Source organism: Candoia aspera, chromosome 3, assembly GCF_035149785.1.
Source record: "Candoia aspera isolate rCanAsp1 chromosome 3, rCanAsp1.hap2, whole genome shotgun sequence".
Lineage (NCBI taxonomy): Eukaryota > Metazoa > Chordata > Lepidosauria > Squamata > Boidae > Candoia > Candoia aspera.
In genome coordinates, this window is record NC_086155.1 from 163,637,294 (window position 1) to 163,660,983 (window position 23,690).

The 23,690-nt window shown below is 42.1% G+C and overlaps 1 protein-coding gene across 1 annotated transcript; it reads right to left on the minus strand.

Moving 5' to 3' along the window:
- Window positions 1–2,390: 2,390 nt before the first annotated feature.
- On the minus strand, window positions 2,391–22,909 carry AQP4 (aquaporin 4). Its single transcript, XM_063300233.1, has 5 exons — window positions 22,882–22,909; window positions 8,776–9,190; window positions 6,099–6,263; window positions 4,154–4,234; window positions 2,391–3,366 (listed from the first exon to the last, which is right to left on the minus strand). The coding sequence occupies exons 2-5, from the start codon at window positions 9,154–9,156 to the stop codon at window positions 3,088–3,090; spliced, it is 906 nt and encodes a 301-aa protein (XP_063156303.1). The 5' UTR covers window positions 9,157–9,190; window positions 22,882–22,909; the 3' UTR covers window positions 2,391–3,087.
- Window positions 22,910–23,690: the final 781 nt, after the last annotated feature.

The following is a 23,690-nucleotide window of genomic DNA, read 5'->3' on the forward strand; positions in this document are numbered from 1 at the left end:
TAAATAGATAAAATGCTAAACTGGATGCATTTAAATTCCAAGGGATGCATCAACTGTAGAGGTTTACTGTAGTTTTTTTTTTTTTTGAGTAGAAATTGATGCCTGAAAAAAATCCATTTGATTTATTTACATTGTTAACTTGTTGAAAACAGAAAAGCACAACTCTATTTCCTCTAACATACAGTATATAAGTTTCACACGTTACATTCGTTTGTAAAATAGTTCAGTAATTCTATCATACGTAATGAGAATAAAATATACAGTATAAATATGCTGTGATGAAACATTATACATTTAAAGAGGAACATCAGGAACATCAGATGAAAAATATAGTTGTGTATGAAAAGTGAACCTTTAATGTTCAATAAAATAGTTATTATCTTGCAAAACAATTCAGAAGCGACATGTGCAACTGTGGACAAACTGTGGCTCAGTAAATTCATCTTTTTCGTATCAACAAACGCTGAGTGATCTCTCTGATTTTTATGGGTATGAAAGACATTGAGAATTGGTATTTGTTGTGCTTCAAACATCGTTTTCGCTGGAGTTTTTGCGAGCTTTGAAATTTCAAAGGTTTGACCATAGATATCTCAAAGATATCGCTTGTTTTGAATTTTGTCTACACAATGATACATGTTCTTGGATCAATAGCTTGCTTTAATGCAGTTCAGTTGACCTCACATATTTTCCTCATGAGAAGAAAAAGGTCTATCTGTGTATTTGTTAGCAAAACTGTCCCATCACTGACATTAATGAAGATTATACATTAAGCTCTGTGAAAGCTTAACATTTTGGTTTTAGGATGATGATTAATCAGTAGAAGTAGAAAATAAAAAAAAATCTATGTTTGCCTAATTTGGGGGAAAGGACTACATTTTATGTTTATTTTTGTATACATTAATTTGGACTTTTTATTTGCAAGAAGTATTTTCAATACTTGAAAATTGAAAGAATCAGATTATTGCTATTTTGATTGTTTTGTTCTTCCTTCAGAAATCCAGGCAATCTAATTTTTAATTGGCTCAATTAAAGTATTTCATACTTGACAGATGTGTTAATAAATACCATTTTCATAGAACAGAACCCCCCCCCCCCAATATATATGTGTTATATTGGACATTATATATTTTTTTCCAGCATAGGAATAACCATTCCTTGTAAGGTAGCCCTAATCACCATTTCTTGTAAGAATGGGTGTTGTCAGACTTGGACTATATATTTGTCACTTTTCACCAATCAACCCTGAATGGGGACTGATGAATTCTGAACAACAACAAAAAACATGCTATACTAAAATTATAATCCTGGCTACAGTTAGCAAATGTAAACATTACTCCTTTTGACCAAAAGCACTTGCAGCATATAAAAAGCATGCATACAATTCAGCACATAGTATCATGTAAGGTCACATGCCATTCCATGCTCTAGCTCAGTGTTTGTCAACCTTAGCAACCTTACGATGTGAAGACTTTAATTGCAGAATTCTGGCAGTTGAACTCCATACATCTTAAAGTTGCCAGGGTTGAGAAACACTGTTCTAGCTGATTGATGTGGGGTGAGGATGGGGATGTCAGAAAAGTCAAGATCTTGGCTGTGACATATAATTCAAGCCCTACCATTTTTACATGAATCATGCATGCAACACCCATAGAAAGGGACAGGGCTTTCATTGTGCGGGCAAAGTCACCATCTTGATTTTTCTGACCTTCCCTGGCTTGATACATGGGAAGTTTGCAGAGGTCACCGAATTGCATTGATTTTACTCCTGAGGGACAACTGCACATGCCTCTGCTGATGGTGCCTTTCCAATATGTACATGTTAGATGTGAGCAGTATAAGCTACAAACACCTATGACCGTCCAAAGTAACAATCTCTATGCTTTTCTGCAAACGTTTTCCTTCCCATATATGCTTTCATAAAGGCGATATATTTAGAAGTAGCTGTTTGTTAGTCACAGAGTATTTAAATGCAAAACATCAGTTGCCAAAATATCCCAGCAGTATTTTAAACAATAAATAAATAAGCCGCTTTATTATAATTATTTTTAAAAAATCACAGTGTAAGCAAAATGGATAAGGAGATTAAACATTTCACTTATATAAAATTGGCACAATAATGTTCTATTTGTTTGAATAAGTGCACTGAAAACAGATCAGCTTCCACCTTTTTCTGATAGCTACACATTTTACTTATATAAAATTGGCACAGTAATGTTCTGTTTGTTTATGATTTATTTATGTGAAGTTAATCTCTTTTAAGACCTTTTATAACAGGGGAGATAAAAAAATGAGCGTGATTGCCTGATAAGAAACTTAGTAGGAATTCTAAACGCTTAACTTAGAGTGGATTGTACACATTGCTGATGTGGATTTCTCTTGTCCACTATATGGCTGCTATCATTCTATATAGTATGTGATGAACAGCTACACCTTGCGAGAACTTTTGCATAGAAGTACAAGGAATTGGTGTATATTTTAGCATTATTTGGGATGCAAAACACTTTTTAATTGCAAGGTTATTAATGAGGAAGACTTTTTGTGGAGAAAAGACAGGAAAGAGTTAGTATTTTATTGGTTGGGGAGGGAGAGACAAATGATAGGGCTTTTTCACGTCCTACATGCCACTGAGTCTGCCAAAGACTTTACGGTTAAAATTCTAATTGGAATTGACAACAGCCAATTAAGTGTCAAAAGAACAATCTAATTGTTTCTTGTTTCTATAGGCAAGTTCAGATACATTTTATCTGCCAATCTGACTGTTAAAGATGGCTCTTTCCGTCTCATAACTGCTTGCATTAAAATCAATGTATCTTTCAAACTTAATTCAGATTCTCCTTACACCAATAAACCAACAAGGATATTTATGAATTGGGCATAATCCATGAAGTTCCCTCAATTTAGAACATTGCTATCATTTCACAGAATAGGAGTACGGTCTGATCAAACAGCTAATTAACTAATTACATTGACCTACATGTTACGTTATCTTAAGTGACTAATTCACAACAGGTCTGTCTCTTTTATAGGTGGAAAACTATCCGTGGATATGCTAGCAGGCTGATCTTTGCTTTCAGTGCTTTTTGCTAGTCATACAGATGATAGCACCTCATTGGTAGGATCTCTTCCTTTCTTATCCTCACCCCTTTCAAGATCAATAAAGTGGATCATTCCAGGCTTCTGGAGCAGATCATCTGTTTCCACCTGGCTCTTGGGGTCTTCTACTTCAATGTATTTTCCTTTGGACTGCTGGCTTGTTTTCGTAAATGCTTCTTTGAATTTGTGTTGAAGCTCATCATCAGGGCAATAGACATATTGATAAAGGGCACCTGCCAGGACAGCTCCTATAATTGGTCCCAGCCAGTATACCTGTACAGAATCAGAAGGAGAAGAAATCTGATGCAGGAGGATTAGAAAGTGGCTAATATATAAAATGGCAGACAGTAAGGTTCCTTTGGCACATGACTTGCAATGACATGATTGGTTACCCCTTCTCATACTTCTACAAGGACATATGAAAGGAGCAACTTATATGGTTTAGCAGTAGATGATTTTTCTATACATTCTGCAAGGGGCCAAGCATTACTGGCACACTGCATGAGTACTCAGACACAGCCAAACTAAGCTATAGCTTTTAGATGTTCCTGTAGTGCTGCTCTACAATGATACACTGTGTCTTTCCTCAAAGAAAATGTGTTAAATGTATTGAATGAAAAATGGCTAGTGTTCCTGAATTCTGACTGGATCACAGTCTGTTTTCTTATTCATGAAGTCTTTGGATCATGATGGAAGATGACAAATATAGGAAGGAGACCTGCACAGGGGTCAAAAAGTCAGGTTGGCAGCTGCAACCATGCAATCTAAGCCCTTTTCTTATTGAGTTGCATGCATGATGAATGTAAACAAGCAGTAAAGCTTCAATTTTGACTGCTTTGACCCCTTCCCCATAGATACTGTATTCCTGAAAATAATCTTGATTTAGCAATCTTAAAAAGAATAAAAGATATCTATGATTAAAAAAAACAACCCTGGTTGTGCTTTTTTACAAAAAGGCCACTTTATAATTTATTTTTTTTATAAAATAACAAAGTAAAATAACAATTACAGGTATTAAGAGCTGTGGAAAAATAAGGAATACTAAAGTGTAATAACTTACCCAGTGATCTTTCCATTTACCCATGATAACTGCAGGCCCAAATGACCTAGCAGGGTTCATGCTGGCCCCTGTGTAATTGATCTGCAGTAGATATTCACATACAAATATATAAATATACAGTATTTGAAATGAAGACTATTATCAACCATTATCAAACAAGTGGTTAGAATTATTGTAGAATCATCCTTTTCCAGTTATGTAGAAATGATGTATGCCAATCCAAGGGCTGGTTTGCATCTTCCCTCCCTTGGGGGCATATCTGTGGATGAAGGGGGTTACCAGATGTGGTTTTCATCTGCTTGGAAAGGGAACTTGCCAATCTGTTGATGGCACTGCTGGGCCTTTTCCATTGGAGCAGGTCTAGCTCCCTCCTACCATGACAGTGAGGTTTTCACACAATTCACTTGGAGCTTTGAACTCATGTCTGATAATGTCCTATGAGTCTTTCCCATTTGACTGGCAACACATTTTCTGATTCTTTCTGCATTTTGTAAGTCTGGTGTTTGATGCTAGAGTACCTTTGACACTGTGTAAGTTTCTGCTAGGGCTTAGAAACAGGCAGTTGGATCTTCTCCAAGAGCTGTGCTTTGTCTCCAGTTTTGGAAGGGGAGACCTGATCCCATTTCTTGTATGGATACTGGGACATTAAACCATAATTAAACTGTAACCATAATAGGTGGATTCATACATTGTACTAAACTAAAAATGACCATGCTATTGTTCCATGTCATAGGAGCCCAGCCATTTGCTATGGATGTTACAGAATATGTATTAAACAGCCTCATAGAATAAGCATGTGTATCCCTGATTTGGCCAGAGTTCATCAGACACAAATATTTCAGCACACACAAACATGCACATGCACACACATACATGTATCCCTATATGGCATAGGGCCTGGTTACTTGTGGGACTGTCATGAGTAAGGATGGCGAGCAGGGGGCTCCCATCCAGGCCGTAAAGCGCATGCGTAGCACTGAGGAATTAGGTAGCCATTCCAAGAGACACAGACCGGGCCCGCCTTAACCTTTGGGGTTTATATGTCTGGGTTTTTCCCACGCTTCTTCAGTTTGTTAGGATTTTCCTGTTATGTAGCAGCAATAAAACACTAGAGACCTGTTCCTTGTCTCAGCGTGGTTCCTGGCTGTTAGGACAGGGACTGCCTGTCTCCCGTAACATCTGCCTGACCACTTCAATCTGGCAAGGTTGGTGTGCTTCGGGTCCCTTTGATTAAACAATGCCATCTACTGGGAACCTGGAAGTGTGCCTTCTCTGTTGCAACACCTGCCCTCTAAAATGAGGTTATCCCCAAGATCTGGACAGCCCCCATTCCGCTGTGGTTCAGAAAAGTGATGAAGACCTGGCTCTTCACCCAGGCCTTTGGTGAGGGGGAGTGAGACCCCTTGCTACATTCCATCTGGTCTGTCACACTCGCCATCTTTGATCTTTGATTGATTGTACTGTAATTTCAGTGAGCCGCCCACAGCCATTGGGTGGCATACAAGTTTGATGATGATGATGATAATGATAAATGTTCCTTTATTTACTTTAGATGGTTCTTGAACAGTAAAATGGGCCAGCATTATTTCTGTCACATACAAAGTAAGCTAATTTAGAAACAACTTAATATTAAAAAAATAAATTATAGTTTTACGCACACAGACACATACATATATATATACACTTCGTGTGTGTGTGTGTGTGTATGTATGTATGTAAACATATAAGAATATGTTATTAATTTTAATGTTGATTTGAACCAAGTAACTCCAAATATACTTGGCTGTACATAAATGTCCTAAATAAAGTTAACTGAAAGCTTATCACCTAGGACCATGCATAGGTTTTAGAATAATATGACTAATAAGCTACTTAAAACACTGCTACTATATATAATTTACAAGTACCTAGCTAATAAGGCAAATGAAAGAAGCTGGCAACTTACAGCAAAGAAGTGTCCTATTGCAACTGATAGTCCAATTGCCAATGCCACAGAACCGGTGACATCATTTCGTTTAGAATCACAGCTGGCAAAAATAGTAAAAACCAGCTGGAAGGTAATTATCAGCTCTACCAAGAGCCCATGTCCAGTGGAAAGTTCTGCATGTATCTAGAAGAGGAAAGACACAGGAGAGCCAGGCAGCATAAATAAAGTGTGAAATTGTAATTACTAACCCACTAATTAAAACAGTTTCAATGTAAATAAGTGTTCTGGAAAGAGAGAATAGAATAGGGCAAGGAAATAATACATTGCAAAAGCCTTTTAGGTAACAGCCCTCTTGGGTGATCTGGGTTTCCTTGACAGGAGGCTCTGAAATGCTCCTGTTAATGGCTCATTAGCCATTGGCTTGTTGGGTTACAGGGATGTCTATTTTGTGTTCTTACATGGAACCAGCACTGCACTAAACCATAAGATGGTTTGCTTGGCTCTGATTGTAGTGTAGATCCAGCTGTTATGGCTTACCCACCAAGTCTTATACTTAACCTAACATCAGCTGTGGCCATTATTTATATGTGTATGTGTATAAAGTACAAAAGATCCCCCAAACTCTAGGTTTTTGATGGGAATTTCACACAAGATTCTTAAGAGCACAGCTTTTTTTTCTTTAGCAGAACCATGATTTAGTTTTCTATTATGAATCCATTAATTAGCTCTTACTCAATTAATTTCAGTTTCAATTAAAAATTGGCAGCATATAGCAGTTCAAGTACAGTTTCATGTCCTGCAGTGAGGCTAATTGATAGATCGGTTCTTATAAGAGAACAAAGCTAGAACCAAAGGCAAAGTCTATTTTTAAAAAGCTACCCAAAATATACAATTCTTTTGTTTTAACATGTCCATACTTTTCTCTTAAAATAATTCATGCCTGGATGTTATACCTAATATCAACTCTTCTTTTAAAAGTTAGAAATATCTACTAAGGAACAATTTCCAAGCATAAAATAATAATGAAAAAACCACAAGATAAACCAAATGTATTAGAATAAAATCAGTTCCTTAAGTTAAACTATACATGCTACCCACAATTTACTAGGACCTGATACATGTATATTTTTGTGCTGTGAAGTATTTAGCAGTTAGTTCACAGTAAAGAATGGATTTATGGGGCATGGGTCACCCTGCCTATCAAAATTTCTTGTTAATGCTTTTCTTAAAGGCATTCTAAATCTGTTTAAAGAAACACATTCCACATGACCCTTGAGTTTTATCAAAAGGTCATTTTTGAATTAAAAAATAATCATGTGGACCATTTGAGAAACCACTACTCAAATTTTAAAGCAGTTTCTCAAAATACTTTCATGAAGTTTATTCAATTCCATATTCCATATCCATTTTAGCCTTTTGCATCAATATCAACAACAACAACAAAAAGTTGCTGAAGTGAATTTAAGCTCTACAGATCTTGTCTGAGGATGTCTTTGTCCAGATCCATGCTAAAATATGAATGCAGGTATGAGACTTCGATTGTATGTTTGTGGAAGCCAGATGTAACAAAAGTGAGGTACTTACTATGTGGCCAGTATAAATGTGATCTGAATGTGAGACCACACTGGAAAATGTGCATCTGCATTATAAACTTACTAAAGCAAGAATTGCATGAAGCTTCCTCAGGGGGAAAAAGTGATTTTTTATTCTGAATGTATTAACTGGGCATTCTCTCCCAATACAGAGATGAATTAAAACCCATTTCTAGGTCCTCAATCTAATATCTGTGGCTGTGGTTTTCTCCCAAGACTTTAGCAAGGTATCTTCTGCACAGTGTTTTCAATATGCATGTGAAAGGAAAACCTCCTGGTGAAGATATTGGACTAGGCCTGGGGAAGAGAGCCCAATTTCAAGTCTAGCCTTAGCTGTGCAAACCCATTGGCTGACTTTGGACCAGTCACTTTCTCTCAGTTCATCCTAGCTCTTAGAGGAAAGGCAGATATAAACTGAACAAAATCAGGAAGTAAACAAATCTCCCATTTACTTGCATTGGAGATAATTACCAGCCCCCTTTCTTTCAAATTATGTGGAGACGACAGTGGTTATAGGAGTAGAATCACACCCATGGGCAAGGATCCATGGGTAAATGAACTGCTTGGTGCTGTGTGACTTTCCCCCCTCCTTCTCTGGCCATTTTTGGGCAGAAGAGCTATCCCCTTGCAAGTGAGTAACCACTTCCTTTGTTCAAGAGTTGGGGGGAGGTACTTCAGCCATTTTCAGGCAGAAAGGGCTTTTTTCCCATTTACACAATAAATATTCCTACTTGGGGAAAACAACATGATCCTCTCTTCTTTTTCCCAACCCATTTTTTCCCCTTAGTTTCCATCTTTGTTGAATTTTTTTCAGGATCTATGATGATGTCCTTTATGTTTTCACACTATTGCCAATCCCAGTGCATAGAAAATCCAGAGCTTCAGAGTCAGCAGAGTCTCAAACTATACTCAGGCTCAAGCCAATGCAAGGACTCACCCCTTCAGATCTCAAGCTGAGGAACTGAATGAGGTCAGCATGTTATTGTCTTTCTGTTATGAAGCCCCAAGCACATTCAAGCAAATGCTGAAATGGGTTTGCAAGGTTTAGGTTCTGTTTTATTGCGTTTCATTAGAATAGGTAATTCTCCATTCTTCTGACCTACCTGGGTAACTCCCAGTCCCCCAATTACACTTGACGGTGTGACAAGATAGAGGATTCCTGCCCCTGCAATGGCACCCAGGCATTGGGCTGCAATATAGAAGACTGACTTGGCAAGGCTGATCTTCCGAGTGCAAACCATTGCAACCGTCACTGCAGGATTAATATGGCCACCACTGATGTGGCCAATGCACTGGACCATTGTTGCAATGCTGAGTCCAAAGCACAGAGAAATAAGGACCATGTCCAAAGGCAGGGGTTTTTCAATTCCACCCCAGTTGATTGTAGAGCCAAGGCTGAGGAAGACAAAAATGAGCATGGCCAAAAATTCTGCTGAAACAGACTTCCAGAAGGACCGGGTCCAGATGCCTTTAAATGCTGCCATGACAGCCTCACAATTACACCAATGGCCACACTTACTGAAAAGGAAAACAAAGCAGCGTAAGAAGTTGTTCCAGTTGTTCAAGAAACGCTTTAAATGAACATGGTATTGTTTGCAAAGAAATGATAACAGGAGCAGCCTATAAGGGTCTATCACAGATTTGTAACTACTGTAGCCAGTAATAGGCCCCAAGTCTGCATGGAGCAAACAATGGTGAAGAATCCAGTCTGTCTACTCTATTCTGCACTGTCATATACTATGCATGCTCCCTTACTTTTTTATTGATACTCTCCACCTCCCATTGGAAGTTGTCAAGAATGAAATGGAATGCCTAAAGATCGACATCTTAGGCATTAGTGAGCTGATGTGGACTGGCATTGGTCACTCTGAATCTTACAATCATATGGTATACTATGCTGGGAATGAAAAATTGAAGAGTAACTGTGTGGCATTCATCATTAAGAGGAATATTTCAAGATCAGTTCTAAAATACAATGCCGCCGGTGATAGACTAATATCTATATGCCTACAAGGAAGACCAGTTAATACTACTATTATTCAAATTTATGCACCAACCAGGAATGCTGAAGATGAAGAAATTGAAAACTTTTACAAAATGCTGCAATCTGAAATTGACTGAACATGCAATCAAGATGCTTTGTTAATTATTGGTGACTGGAACGCAAAAGTTGGAAACAAAGAAGAAGGATCAGTAGTTGGAAAATATGGCCTTGGTGACAGAAATGACACTGGAGATTGCATGATAGAATTCTGTAAGACCAATGATTTATTTATTTGCAATACTTTTTTCCAACAACACAGTTGACAACTACATACATGGACCTCACCAGATGGATTGCACAGAAATCAAATTGATTACATTTGTGGAAGGAGAAGATGGAGAAGCTCAATACTATCAGTTAAGACAAAGCCAGGAGCTGACTGCAGGATGGATCATCAGCTGCTCATGTGCAAGTTCAAGCTGAAGCTGAGGAAAATTAAAGCAAGTCCAAGAGTGCCAAAGTATGATCTAGAAAACATCCCACCTGAATTTAGAGATCACCTCAAAAATAGATTTGATGCATTAAACACTGATGACCGAAGACCAGAAGAGTTGTGGGAAGACATTAAGAACATAATATGCAAAGAAAATGAAAGATCATTAAAAAGGCAGGAAAGAAAGAAAAGATCCAAATGGATGTCAGATGAGACTCTGGAACGTGCTCTTAAACGCTGAGTAGCTAAAGCTAATAGAAGAAAAATGAAGTAAGAGAGCTAAATAGAGAATTTCAATGGGCAGCTCAGAAAGATAAGGAAAAATATTATGATGAAATATGCAAAGACCTAGAGCTAGAAAATCAAAGAGGAAGAACACGATCAGCATTTCTCAAGCTGAAAGAGCTGAAGAGAAAATTCAAGCCCCGAGTTGCTATCCTTAAGGATTCTATGGGCAATACATTAAATGATGCAGGTAGTATTAAGAGAAGATGGAAGGAATATACAGAATCGCTGTATAAAAAAGAATTAGTCGATGTTCAGCTATTTCAGGAGGTAGAATATGATCAAGAACCGTCGATACTGAAGAAAAGTTCAAGGTGCACTGAAGGCACTGGCAAAAAACAAGGCTCCAGGAACTGATGGATTACCAATTGAGATATTTCAACAATCAGATGCAGCAGTGGAAGCGCTTACTCTTCTATGTCAAGAAGTTTGGAAGACAACAATCCGGCCAACTGACTGGAGGAGATCCGTATTCATGCCCGTTCCAAAGAAAGGAGATCAAACAGAATGTGGAAATTATCAAACGATTTTGTTGACTTCACATGCTAGCAAAATTTTGCTGAAAATAATTCAACAGCATTTGCAGCCTTACATCGATCGAGAACTACCAGAAGTCCAGGCTGGTTTTAGAAGAGGATGCGGTACGAGAGATATCATTGCTGATGTCAGATGGATCTTGGCTGAATGTAAAGAATACCAGAAAGATATTTATCTCTGTTTCATTGATTACGCAAAGGTGTTTGACTGCGTGGACCATAACAAGTTATGGCTAATATTACGAAGAATGGGAATTCCAGAGCACTTAATTGTAGTCATGAGGAACCTGTACATGGATCAAGAGGCAGTCGTTAGAACAGAAAATGGTGACACGAGTGGTTCAGAATTGGAAAAGGGGTGTGGCCAGGATGTATACTTCCACCCTACTTATTTAATATGTACGCTGAACAAATAATTTGAGAAGCAGGAATGTACAAAGAAGAATGTGGTATCAGAATTGGTGGAAGACTCAGTAACGACCTGCAATATGCAGATGATACTACTTTGCTTGCTGGAAATGAAGACGACTTGAAATACTGGCTGATGAAGATCAAAGATTGTAGTCAGCAATATGGACTACACCTGAATGTAAAGAAGACGAAGATTCTCACAAATGGACCAATAAACAATGTCACAATACATGGAGAAGAAATTGAAGTCATCAACAATTTCATTCTACTTGGATCAATGATCAATGCCAAGGGAAGGAGTAATTCAAGAAATCAAATGACGTATTGTGCTGGGAAAATCTACCATCAAAGACCCATCTAAAGTTTTCAGAAGTAAAGACATCAGTTTAAAAACAAAGTTGCATCTGACTCATGCCATGGTCTTCTCAGTTGCCACATATGCCTGTGAAAGTTGGACATTAAAAAAGGAAGATAGAAGAATTGATGCATTTGAATTACAGTGTTGGTGAAGATTATTGAAAATACCATGTGCTGCCAGAAGAATGAACAAATCAGTTTTAGAAGAAATATAATGTTCCCTAAAGGCAAAGATAACGAGGCTTAGATTCTCATACTTTGGGCACATCGTCAGAAAAGACTGATTGCTTGAAAAGGACATCATGTTTGGTAGGGTCAAGGGCCAGTGGAAAAGAGGAAGACCTTCAGTGCGATGGATTGATACAATTGCCACAACAGTGGATGCAAACATTGGAACAGTCAGGCATATGGCACAAGACTGAACAGCATTTTGTTCTGTTATACATAGGGTTGCCATGAGTCATAAATGACTCGACAGCAACTAACAACAACAACAACAACAACCTCCCATCCCTGATTAAAGTTATTGCCATAGAAGGAACAAGTGATGGGCTTTTCTAAATCTTCTCAGATCCTAGAATAACCAAGCACAGAGCTGAAAGCGAGGATTGATTTTCTTCTTCTTACCCAGAAGTTACATTCAGGAATAGTAGGTGTGAGAAGAGATGCCTTGTTTAAGAATATTATCTAAAAAATATGTTGCACACATCACAGCATGACTGATGGTACTTTGTATAGTTGATGTGGGGTGTCTGACTTCAAGCAGAACAATTGCTTCAGAGGGAAAGAGACCACAGGGGCTTTTTGTTTTACTATATACAACTATATTTACAGGAATTAGGAAAAAAGATTTACAGCAGTGGGTCTAAACTTTCCAATAGAAAATGCCTTTCTCCCTCCTGTCTCTTGAAAGGCTCCAAATGTCTCTACCTGTCTCCCGGGGCTATTTGCTGGTGACCTCCCCCACCATTGCTTAGCTACCAACTCCTCCTCTTTCTCTTCTTCCCTCCCCCTTACCTTTTCAATGAGAGAGAGAGGGTGGGAATCGGCTGATTTACTTTGGTATGTACTTAAAGCCTTTCTTTGTGCTTTCTCAGACCTCAGTTATCTCTATGTTGATGCTGCCTGACGCACCTCCCTCTGGGTCTTCTGCCCAGCCCTTCCTGGAATGAGACTTCCCAGAGGTCTCTAGGCAACCCTCTGCAGGCAGCTGCCTCCCTCTGTCCCTGTCTGCCTTGGGTTTGGGGTGAAGCACATCCTTCTGTCTTTCCTTTTCTTCCCCCAGAGAAACTTCCAGCTGACATCTTCATCCCTCTTCAGGAAACTGCAACTTCCCATTTCAATAGCTCAGCACACTCGCAGTGATGTCTCTTTCCAGGCACCTACTGCCTGGACTGTCATTCCAAAGGCATTTATTGCCTTGATGCCTTAGTGTGGCACTGACTCGAACGTGGAATTTTTCTCCTCTCCTCTCTCTCTCTCTTTACAGCTCAAACCAGCAGCATTTCCTCCAGAAACTGAGGAGGTGGAGTTCCCCCAGGGCTTTAGATCCCAAGTTCTTTATACTAGGTTAGGCCAGCCAGAATGCTGCCTCTTCGGTCCCACAATAGTCTGGGCTAGCTGCCAGGGCAGTTCATAGTGCAACTGCACTCCAAGACTATACAGGTAGTCCTTGGGTTATGACCACTCATTTAGCAACCATTCAAAGCTATGACAGTGCTAAATGAGGGGGACTTATGGCCAGTCTGCACAGCTGCAGCCATTGCAGTGTCCCCGCAGTCATCCAAGTGCTCGGGTGCCCAGCTCATGATTACAATGTCACAGTGAACTGCAGTCACATGATCACTATTTGCGACCTTCCCTGCAGACGTCCCACAAGCAAAGCCAATGGGAAAGCCAGCAGGGAAGTTGCAAGCTGCTCCCATAAGTTGATCCCACTGCTTTTTCTCCCAAGGACCCCTGTGATGGAGTACAAGATCCCATATTCCATAGTGCTCCCCTGCCTGCCTGCACTCTGTAGTGGTCCCTGCTGGCCTGCCCACACTCAGTAGTGCCTGCCCATGGCACCCACCCACCCACCTGCAGCTCTCGCCCACTGGCCTGCTTGCCTAAGACTCTGGTCATGTGAGATCCTTTCTTAATGACCTGCATGGTCTCTGGGTTATGATGGCAACTGGGACTGCTGGGGATTGCCACTGCTAAGTGATGCAGTCACATGACATCACACTTTACAACTACATCGCTTAGTGACAGAAATTCTGGTCCCATTTGCTATTGTAACCTGAGGACTACCTGTACCTGAGTTCCCCTCCCCATTTTTTTCTCTGTCTCCTGACTCATGCCAGCTCAGCAGCAGCCAGCTTGGCCACAAAAGCCCATATGCCACTTTAGATATGGTTGTCCTGCCCATCAACATCTTTGCAACAGCCACCATAATTAGTTCTTTTAATCTCGCACTTTCTCTAATGCAGGACTGAGTAATATTTCACTTTCTGGGAACCACTCTGCATTTTCTTTACTGACCAAGGGTAGCAGTAGTTGAACCTATGCTACCTAGGAGAATGGAAACCACCACCACCACCATCCATTTAAAAATAATCTTCACATTGAAATGAACACTCAAAGAAACACTGAATTGGATGGTTTGCTACTGAATTTTAATGACATAACTTCATGACTCTGGGACCAAAATCACCTGCTCAGCGGCCCACGTGGTTCTCAAGCAATGGGTTGTCCATCTCGGTACTACAAAGCCACACAGTACAAGTGCTCATTTGTCGAGTAAGCAAGTTCTATAATTCAAAAGCCAGCCTTAGTCTTGAGCTGCTCAAAATTATTTTGTACTATGTTCTGCAACATTTGAAAACAGGATCATTCATTAGGCTTCAAGATATTAGCAGTTGCTAGTGTAAATTAGACAAACCAGGGTGGTGGTGTCTGCTGGTGTGAGTGACTCTGGATCTCTCAAAAGCCAGTACTCTGACACCGGAGAAGAGTCACTTGGATCAGGAAAACTAAGGATGCATGCCACGGAGAAGTACGATTGAGACTTAACACTATCCTATGTCTCAAGAGAGAGCAAAGGCCTGATTTGAGTTCCAGTATTAGAGCTATCCAAGGTCCTGCAAGTTCAGCCTGGATACTATAAGCCTTCCCTGTTCCTTAAATGAAGTGTTATCCACTTGAATCAGCAGAAAATGAAGCCAGCATGTAATGCGCAGTCTCCATTGCCTCAGTCCCCAATCACTGACAGCCACCTGACTTTCCCCCAAGGTAATGGGTGTCATAGCCTAATCGATTTTTATACCCTGAATCTGCCTTTGGACGATGTTAGAATAATGGAGGGAAATGCCATTTTAACACTGATAAAATACTTCAGTTTGTCTCATTCATGGGCTGAGGATGAGATAAAGGCAACATCCTGGGGACATAGCACACACAAAAAAAAGATGTTGCCAGGGTACGTTTATGTCATAGTTAGGTGCAAGTACCTGATTAAGCTGAGTATTGTCCTGTTCAGACTATGAGGCAGCTAGACAGGAATATTATTAGACAACTATTTACAACAATAAGTCCATATGATAGATGAGGTAAGACTGTTTCTGATCGAGACCACCCAGGCAACAACGGAAGACCAGGCAAAGTTGCAGGATCACAAAGGGCAGGATTCGCTGACTGGAACTGTGGGACTGGTTGATTCTAGGAAACGTGGCAAGGCTGAAACTGAAGACGAGAGTCCACAATCTGGAACACCGACTGGACTGAGCACAGGGAGGCTAGGCGAGACCGAACTGGAAACACTGGACAAGGCTTGGCTCTGGAGGCTAGGCTGGGCTTGACTGGATATTCTAGGCAAGGCTGAGAACCGGAAGCAAGGCTGGACTGGACTAGAATTCCTAGGCAAGGCTGAGAGCTTGAAGCACGACTGGACTGGACTGGAGATTCTGGGCAAGGCTGAGAACGTGAAGCACAACTGGACTGGACTGGATACTAGGCAAGGCTGGGAGCTTGGAGCATGATGAAACTGGACTGGAGATCCTGGGCAAGGCTGGAAGCTTGGAGCATGACGAGGCTGGACTGAAGATTCTGGGCAGGACTGGAAGCTTGGAGCACGATGAGACTGGGCTGGAGATCCTGGACCAGGCTGAGAGCTAGGGACAAGGCTGGGAACACACTTGGAATGCGCTGAATGGTGGCGATGAAGTTCGGAATTGGATGTGAGGCTGAGATTGCAAGAATCTTTTCTTTCTGCACATCTTTCCTGCATGCTGATTGGTGGATCCAAATCCTCCTCCAAAGACTGGCTAATCAGCGTCTGTAACTTCTCCCACGCTGCTGAGTCACTTCTGGGTTTTGCTGTCCCAGTTTCTGCCTGGTAAGTTTCTGTTTCCCCTTCTGACTCAGAATGAGTTTTGCTTTCTAAGTCAGAAGCTGGCTGAAACCTCACAAGTATTATGCTATAAAGTTGCCTGTACATTATGACATCTGGATAATGCATGACTTCTGACTTCTGTTCTGTTCTGACTTCTGTTCTACAGGTCCTACTTTTCTTCTTTTACTTTGGCATAGTTTTCTATGCTGCCTCTTCTTCCATCCAATGCTTTACTTCTACAAGCATTGTTCCACCCACTGCTTCTGTCTGAACCTACTTTGCCTCCCAGTCCTACCAATGATCAGATAGGATAACAATGCAAAGCTACCTGCTTATTATATCTTTTGGATTTTCTTCTTGCCATTTGTTGTATTTGATCTCTGACCACATTTCTTCAGAACAAAAGCTAACCACCATTATATTTTATTTCAGTCTTCCCTAACTTCAAGCTATGTGTTGCATGTATCTCCATCATTCCACAGTCATGTAGCCCCTGAATTAGCAAGGACTATAGTTCAGTACATCTAGAGGGCACCAGATGGGGGAAGGTTGTTCTATATAATGCTTCCATTGAATAGGATCAAGTGTTTGCTCATATATTTAGTTTCAAATAGCAATATGCTACAATTCAATGAAGTTTTCAATAATTTACAGGACACATGATTCATATACTGTCCAATAACTACACTTTGACTTTTAGAAAGCAATGTTTTTGGTTGAGGACCAGATAATAGAAAATCTAGAAATGCTTCCATTTAAACAAAGAGCATAAAACAAGCTCCATAATGTGAAAGTGGGGTAGTCAGAAACACCACACAAGGCTTCCAAGTGTCTCTTTGTGCAGCTTTCCTGAAAGACACCCCCCCCCCCAAATAGCAAGTGACAATTTATCTGGAATGGAGATGAAATAAAGGGAAATTTTGTATTTATCTGCTGAATGTTGCCATGCTTTGTAGCCTCTAATGGTGAAGAATTGGTAATCCCAAATCATACTGGATTTTTATGAACCCCAGAAATACTTCCACAGAAACATGCTTGAAGTAGGGTGACAAACTTGTGAAATTACTTACTTGTTGATCAGACTAAAGTACTAGCCAACAATTGATTCTACTTAATATCATCTAATCTACTATTTTTGTTGTTTATTTGTTTAGTTGTTTCCGACTCTTCGTGACTTCATGGACCAGCCCATGCCAGAGCTTCCTGTTGGTTGTCAACACCCCCAACTCCCCTAGGGACGAGTCCATCACCTCTAGAATATCATCCACCCACCTTGCCCTTGGTCGGCCCCTCTTCCTTTTGCCTTCCACTCTCCCTAGCATCAGCATCTTCTCCAGGGTGTCCTGTCTTCTCATTATGTGGCCAAAGGATTTCAGTTTTGCCTTTAATATCATTCCCGCAAGTGAGCAGTCTGGCTTTATTTCCTGGAGGATGGACTGGTTTGATCTTCTTGCAGTCCAAGGCACTCTCAGAATTTTCCTCCAACACCACAGTTCAAAAGCATCAATCTTCCTTCTCTCAGCCTTCCTTATGGTCCAGCTCTCGCAGCCATATGTTACTACAGGGAACACCATTGCTTTAACTATGCGGACCTTTGTTGTCAGTGTGTTGTCTCTGCTCTTAACTATTTTATTGAGCTTGGTCATTGCTCTTCTCCCAAGGATTAAGCGTCTTCTGATTTCCTGACTGCAGTCAGCATCTGCAGTAATCTTCGCAACTAGAAATACAAAGTCTTCCACTGCCTCTATGTTTTCTCCCTCTGTTTGCCAGTTATCAATCAAGCTGGTTGCCATAATCTTGGTTTTTTTGAGGTTTAGCTGCAAGCCAGCTTTTGCACTTTCTTCTTTCACCTTCATCATAAGGCTCCTCAGTTCCTCTTCGCTTTCAGCCATCAAAGTGGTATCATCTGCATATCTGAGATTGTTAATGTTTCTTCCAGCGATTTTAACTCCAGCGTTGGATTCCTCAAGCCCAGCTTGTCGCATGATGTGTTCTGCGTACAAGCTGAATAGGTAGGGTGAGAGTATATAGCACTGCCGTACTCCTTTCCCAATCTTAAACCAGTCTGTTGTTCTGTGGTCTGTTCTTACTGTTGCTACTTGGTCGTTATATAGGTTCTTCAGGAGGCATACAAGATGACTTGGTATCCCCATACCACTAAGAACTTGCCACAATTTGTTATGGTCCACACAGTCAAAGGCTTTAGAATAGTCAATAAAACAGAAATAGATGTTTTTCTGAAACTCCCTGGCTTTTTCCATTATCCAGCGGATATTGGCAATTTGGTCTCTAGTTCCTCTGCCTTTTCTAAACCCAGCTTGTACATCTGGCAATTCTTGCTCCATGAATTGCTGAAGTCTACCTTTCAGGATCTTGAGCATTACCTTACTGGCATGTGAAATGAGTGCCACTGTTCGATAGTTTGAACATTCTTTAGTGTTTCCTTTTTTTGGTATGGGGATATAAGTTGATTTTTTCCAGTCTGATAGCCATTCTTGTGTTTTCCAAATTTGCTGGCATATAGCATGCATTACCTTGACAGCATCATCTTGCAAGATTTTGAACAGTTCAGCTGGGATGCCGTCGTCTCCTGCTGCCTTGTTATTAGCAATGCTTCTCAAGGCCCATTCAACCTCACTCTTCAGGATGTCTGGCTCTAGCTCACTGACCACACCGTCAAAGTTATTCCTGATATTGCTATCCTTCCTATACAGGTCTTCTGCATATTCTTGCCACCTTCTCTTGATCAATTCTTCTTCTGTTAGGTCCTTGCCATCTTTGTTTTTGATCATACCCATTTTGGCCTGGAATTTACCTCCGATGTATCTAATTTTCTGGCAGACGTCTCTTGTCCTTCCTATTCTATTGTCTTCTTCCACTTCTGCACATTGCTTGTTTAAAAATAATTCCTTATCTCTTCTGGCTAACCTCTGGAATTTTGCATTTAATTGGGCATATCTCCCCCTATCGCTGTTGCCTTTGCTTTCCTTCTTTCTTGGGCTACTTCTAGTGTCTCAGCAGACAGTCATTTTGCCTTCTTGGTTTTCTCTTTCTTTGGGATGTATTTTGTTGCTGCCTCCTGAACAATGTTGCGAACTTCTGTCCATAGTTCTTCCGGGACCCTATCTACTAAGTCCAGTCCCTTAAATCTATTCTTCACCTCCACTGCATGTTCCTTAGGAATATTAGTGAGCTCATATCTAGCTGATCTGTGAGTCTTCCCTAATCTCTTTAGTCTGATCCTAAATTGTGCAAGAAGAAGTTCGTGGTCAGCTCCAGGTCTTGTTTTTATCGACTGTATAGACGTCCGCCACCTTTGGCTGCAAAGGATGTAGTCAATCTGATTTTGGTGTTGTCCATCTGGGGAAGTCCATGTATAAAGCCATCTCTTAGGTTGCTGGAAGAGAGTGTTTGTTATGCAGAGTGAGTTGTCTTGGCAAAATTCTATCAGCCTATGTCCTGCTTCGTTTTGTTCTCCCAGGCCATGCTTACCTGTAATTCCAGGTGTCATTTGACTGCCCACCTTAGCATTCCAGTCTCCCGTGATGAAAATAACATCTCTTTTAGGCGTGTTGTCCAGTAGGTGCTGCAGATCCTCATAGAACTGCTCTACTTCAGCTACTTCAGCATCTGTGGTTGGGGCGTATATTTGGATCACTGTGATGTTAGATGGCTTGCCCTGAATTCGAATTGAGATCATTCTATCATTTTTTTGGATTGTATCCAAGCACTGCTTTAGCCACTTTACGATTAATTATGAAGGCTACTCCATTTCTTCTGTGGTCCTCTTGTCCACAGTAGTAGATCTGGTGGTCATTTGATGTGAAGTGGCCCATTCCAGTCCATTTCAGTTCACTGACGCCCAAAATGTCTATCTCTGTCATCTTTAACCTTGACATCTCACCAATAGCCACATCCAATTTGCCCTGGCTCATAGATCTTACATTCCAGGTTCCAATGGTGTGTTGATCCTTAGAACATCGGATTCGCCGTTCATCACCAGCACCGTCGGCCGCTAACCGTCCTTTCGGCTTTGAGCTAGCTGCGTCATCACGTCTGGGGCTAGTTGAACTCATCCTCTGTTCCTCCCCAGTAGCATTTTGACCATCTTCTGACCTGGGGGTCTCATCTTCCAATGGTATACCGACATATCTCTGGTTGTACTGATCCATTTAGTTTTCACGGCAAGAATACTGGGGTGGGTTGCCATTACCTTCCCCAGGGATCGCATTTAGTCTGACCTCTCTGTCATGACCTTCCCGTCTTGGGTGGCCCTTCACGGTTTAGCTCATGGCTTCACTGAGGTGCTTAAACTCCAGCACCATGACAAGGTAACGATCCTTTGCTGAAGAATCTACTATTTTAGACAGGGCTAAATCTTAAAGATAGAAAAAAGGCTTTCTTTTTGTCCATCTCTTGTCATCAGTATCCAAAGCTGCAGTCTCAGTTAGTCCAAATTTTGTTCAGATATATCCAATAGTCAGCATACCAGCACATTGATTGTGCTATCATGTCACCATTATGAATGATGTAACCATAATTATTTGTGGCAGCTAATAGGCATTGTTTTGGCTTGGCTGATATTCCTCACCCCTTTATTTATTTTGTTGTTTGATTTTATGGCAACGATTACCAGACATAGTAGATTTAGGATATCATTCATAGGTAGATTGTAAGGGAAGAGACCTTGATAAAAGGTGACTTGGGTAGAGTTTTAAATAATCTTAAGGCTCTAGGGAAAGTAATGATGTGTTCTGCTATGCTGCTGGCAATGTGAAGGTATTTCACAAAGTGCAACCTGCATGAAATATGGCACCCCAAAGATTTGTGAGATCTAGGCCCTCTGATTATATTACATGGATCCTGTACTGTGGATACTTAATCTGCCTATTTGTTCTGGCCTGAGTGCAAGGTGCCTGTTTTTTTTTTTTTTTAATTCCCCCTTCAAAGGGATAGATATAAGCTCATTGCTGCTGGTTTCTTCCTTGAAAAAACAAACGAAAATACTCTGCAAACACAGTTAAGAATGAATGGTGTTATAAAATGTCAACTCCAAGATTTTTGCTTGCTGAAACTGTTTTTGTGTGTGGTTTAGAGTTCTTAAAATCACCTTAGAAGAGTAACATGTCTCAAAAAGATTGCTTTCAATGCTTTTTAAACAAAACTCAATACCTTGTTCATTGCTTGATGCCAATATTGCATGGTTTGAATCTGCAGAAAAGGAACAACCATCCAGATTTTAGCTTTGCCTTTCCCAAGCTGGTGCTCTTCAGATCGGTCAGACTTCAGCTCCCCTGGTCTCCTAGCCTGGATGGGGTACCCCACCTTGGGTGATCTCACTCTCTGGCCACGCTGAAAGGGATTGAAGTCCAACACAACAGGCATTTTCTTTAACTGCTTCATGAAAGCCTTCAGTAGAGCCACTAAGTCCACCTGCTCCTCGCTGGCCTGCTCCTTGCATCCCGCCAAAGGGAAGGAAGCCGGCTTCTCTACCTTACAGGAACTTTGCACCAGGGCATTTCCATCCCAGGCCGGGTGCGCTCCTAGATCCACGGTCTCTTCGGCAGATTGGTTTCCCTTTCCCTGTCTTTGCAGGCACGGAAATGAAAGCCTTTTATCCAGGCGCGAAACTCTCCCGCTTTCGACAGGTCAGCAAAGGCCGAAGTGGAAGGCAGTGCGGGGGGCGCCAGTCTCGAAGGCAGGAAAGCGCTGGAAGCCTGCTGCGCCCTTAAGCCCAGGGAGCGCGCGGGGCATCTCCCTCCGCGGGGAGCGGAGCTGGGGAAGATTTACAGCGCCCCGCGGACGCAGCTTCCTAACGGGGTCCGCGTCCTGAGCCGGTGCGATCTGTTTACGAGGCAGCGCAAACTGCTGGCGAAGGAGTATTTCTAGGATCCTTTCCAAATAGGTGAAAATGACGGGAACTGCCCTTGACATTTAGCAGTTACAAATCTTCCAGGTTTAACGTTTCGTACCGTTAATGCGCGCCAGAAAGCCTCCACACGCTTCCCCGCCCCTCCTCAATCTCACACACACACAAAGACACACAAATACTTGATAGATGCCAACGGTACCAGAAAAGGGCGCAAATGGCTTTCTTACAAAACTTTTTTTAGAAAAAGTAAAGCTGAGAAAACCATTAGATTAAACAACGACGCAAGTGGCAACAACAATAAATGGGTAGGAGGTGGGGAAGCGACCGAAGATAATCAGAAAGTCGTGTGTGTGTGTGTGTGTGTGTGTGTGTGTAATTTCCAACAACTTTCAATAGGATGTGGAAGCGCGGAGGCATAATCCATTGCGCGGGACGGGCCGGGGGCTTGCAGGCACCCGGCGCCGTGGCTGTCGGGGGCTGGCTGGGAGTGGGAGGGGAGCGGGAAGGGCTCCGCAGCGGCGAGGGCGGGCGGTCCAGCGCGAGCCAAGATCGTGTCAGCGCAGCCCTTCTGCCCGCTTATTGTCTGGGCCGGTTACCTCTGCGGGCCCTTCGCTGGAGGGTCTGCCGGGACCTCGCGTTTACTCCCTGCCCCTCTTCAAGAACTTCTTGCTATGCATCCTCCAAATTCGGGGGGAGGGACTCGCGCGGGGCCCCTTCCGTCCCTCTCCAGGGGTCGCTGGCACAAAGGCCGGGTCTCCCCTCCGTTGAAACTTTTTGTTCGGGGGAGGCAGAGGGAATTGGGCGAAGGGGCCGGGGAGAGTCGGTGGAAGGAAGGCGGTCCCCAGGCGCAGCTTCCTAACTGAGGCATCCCCCTCCCCGGCCCCGGCCGTTCGACTCACCCCCACGCTCTGGGCGCTGCTTCGTCGCTCATGCCTTCCCGCGTGTGTCGCGCCTGGCGAGAGACCGTGCCGGGAGAGGGGGAGTGGCGGAGCCCGGGGTGCTCGGGGGAGTCGGATTACTGCCCCTCTCTGGCCCGTCGGACTTTTCCGAGTGGAGGCTGTGTTATATTTGAACTCCGAATAACTTTCCCTTACCTGATCAGCCCGAGAGGGGCGGAGCCGCGTCCCGCAGCCCGGGCGCCTGCCGCGGAGGAAGGGAGAGGAACGGGGCGCGCGGACAGCTGGCTCGCAATCTCAGATGCTGAACCGAAGCAGCCGAAAGAAAGGGCTTCCCGGGCCTTGCCAGCCCTTGCCAGGAATGGCGTTCAAAGGGAAACTTGTGCTTGAGCTGGGGAGGCCCCTCCCGCCTGGCTCGTGGCGAAGCAGAGCGGCTTGGCCCAGAAGAGGCCGGCCCGCTGCGCGGCAAAGAAATTACTAGACCTCTTTATTGCAGAATCTGGACCTGCCTCATCCTAAACTATGCTTTGTTTAACCATGATTTAAGCACAACTGCCTGGTGTCAGCAAACCATAAGCTGTGTCTGACCCTTCTCAAGACTCTGAGAAGCCCAGCAGCAGAAGATTATTTGCCTGCACCCTACCTTCTTCCCCCTGCATCCTAGGAAAACAGAAATTTTCTTCTATTATTTCCTTTTCATTCAGGTCAATGGCCCAATAAAAGGAAGTGTGAGGAGAAAGCCCAAAATACTTAAATAACTTTGAGAGATACAATTTAACAGATTAATGTTACTATTTTGGATGAAAAGTATT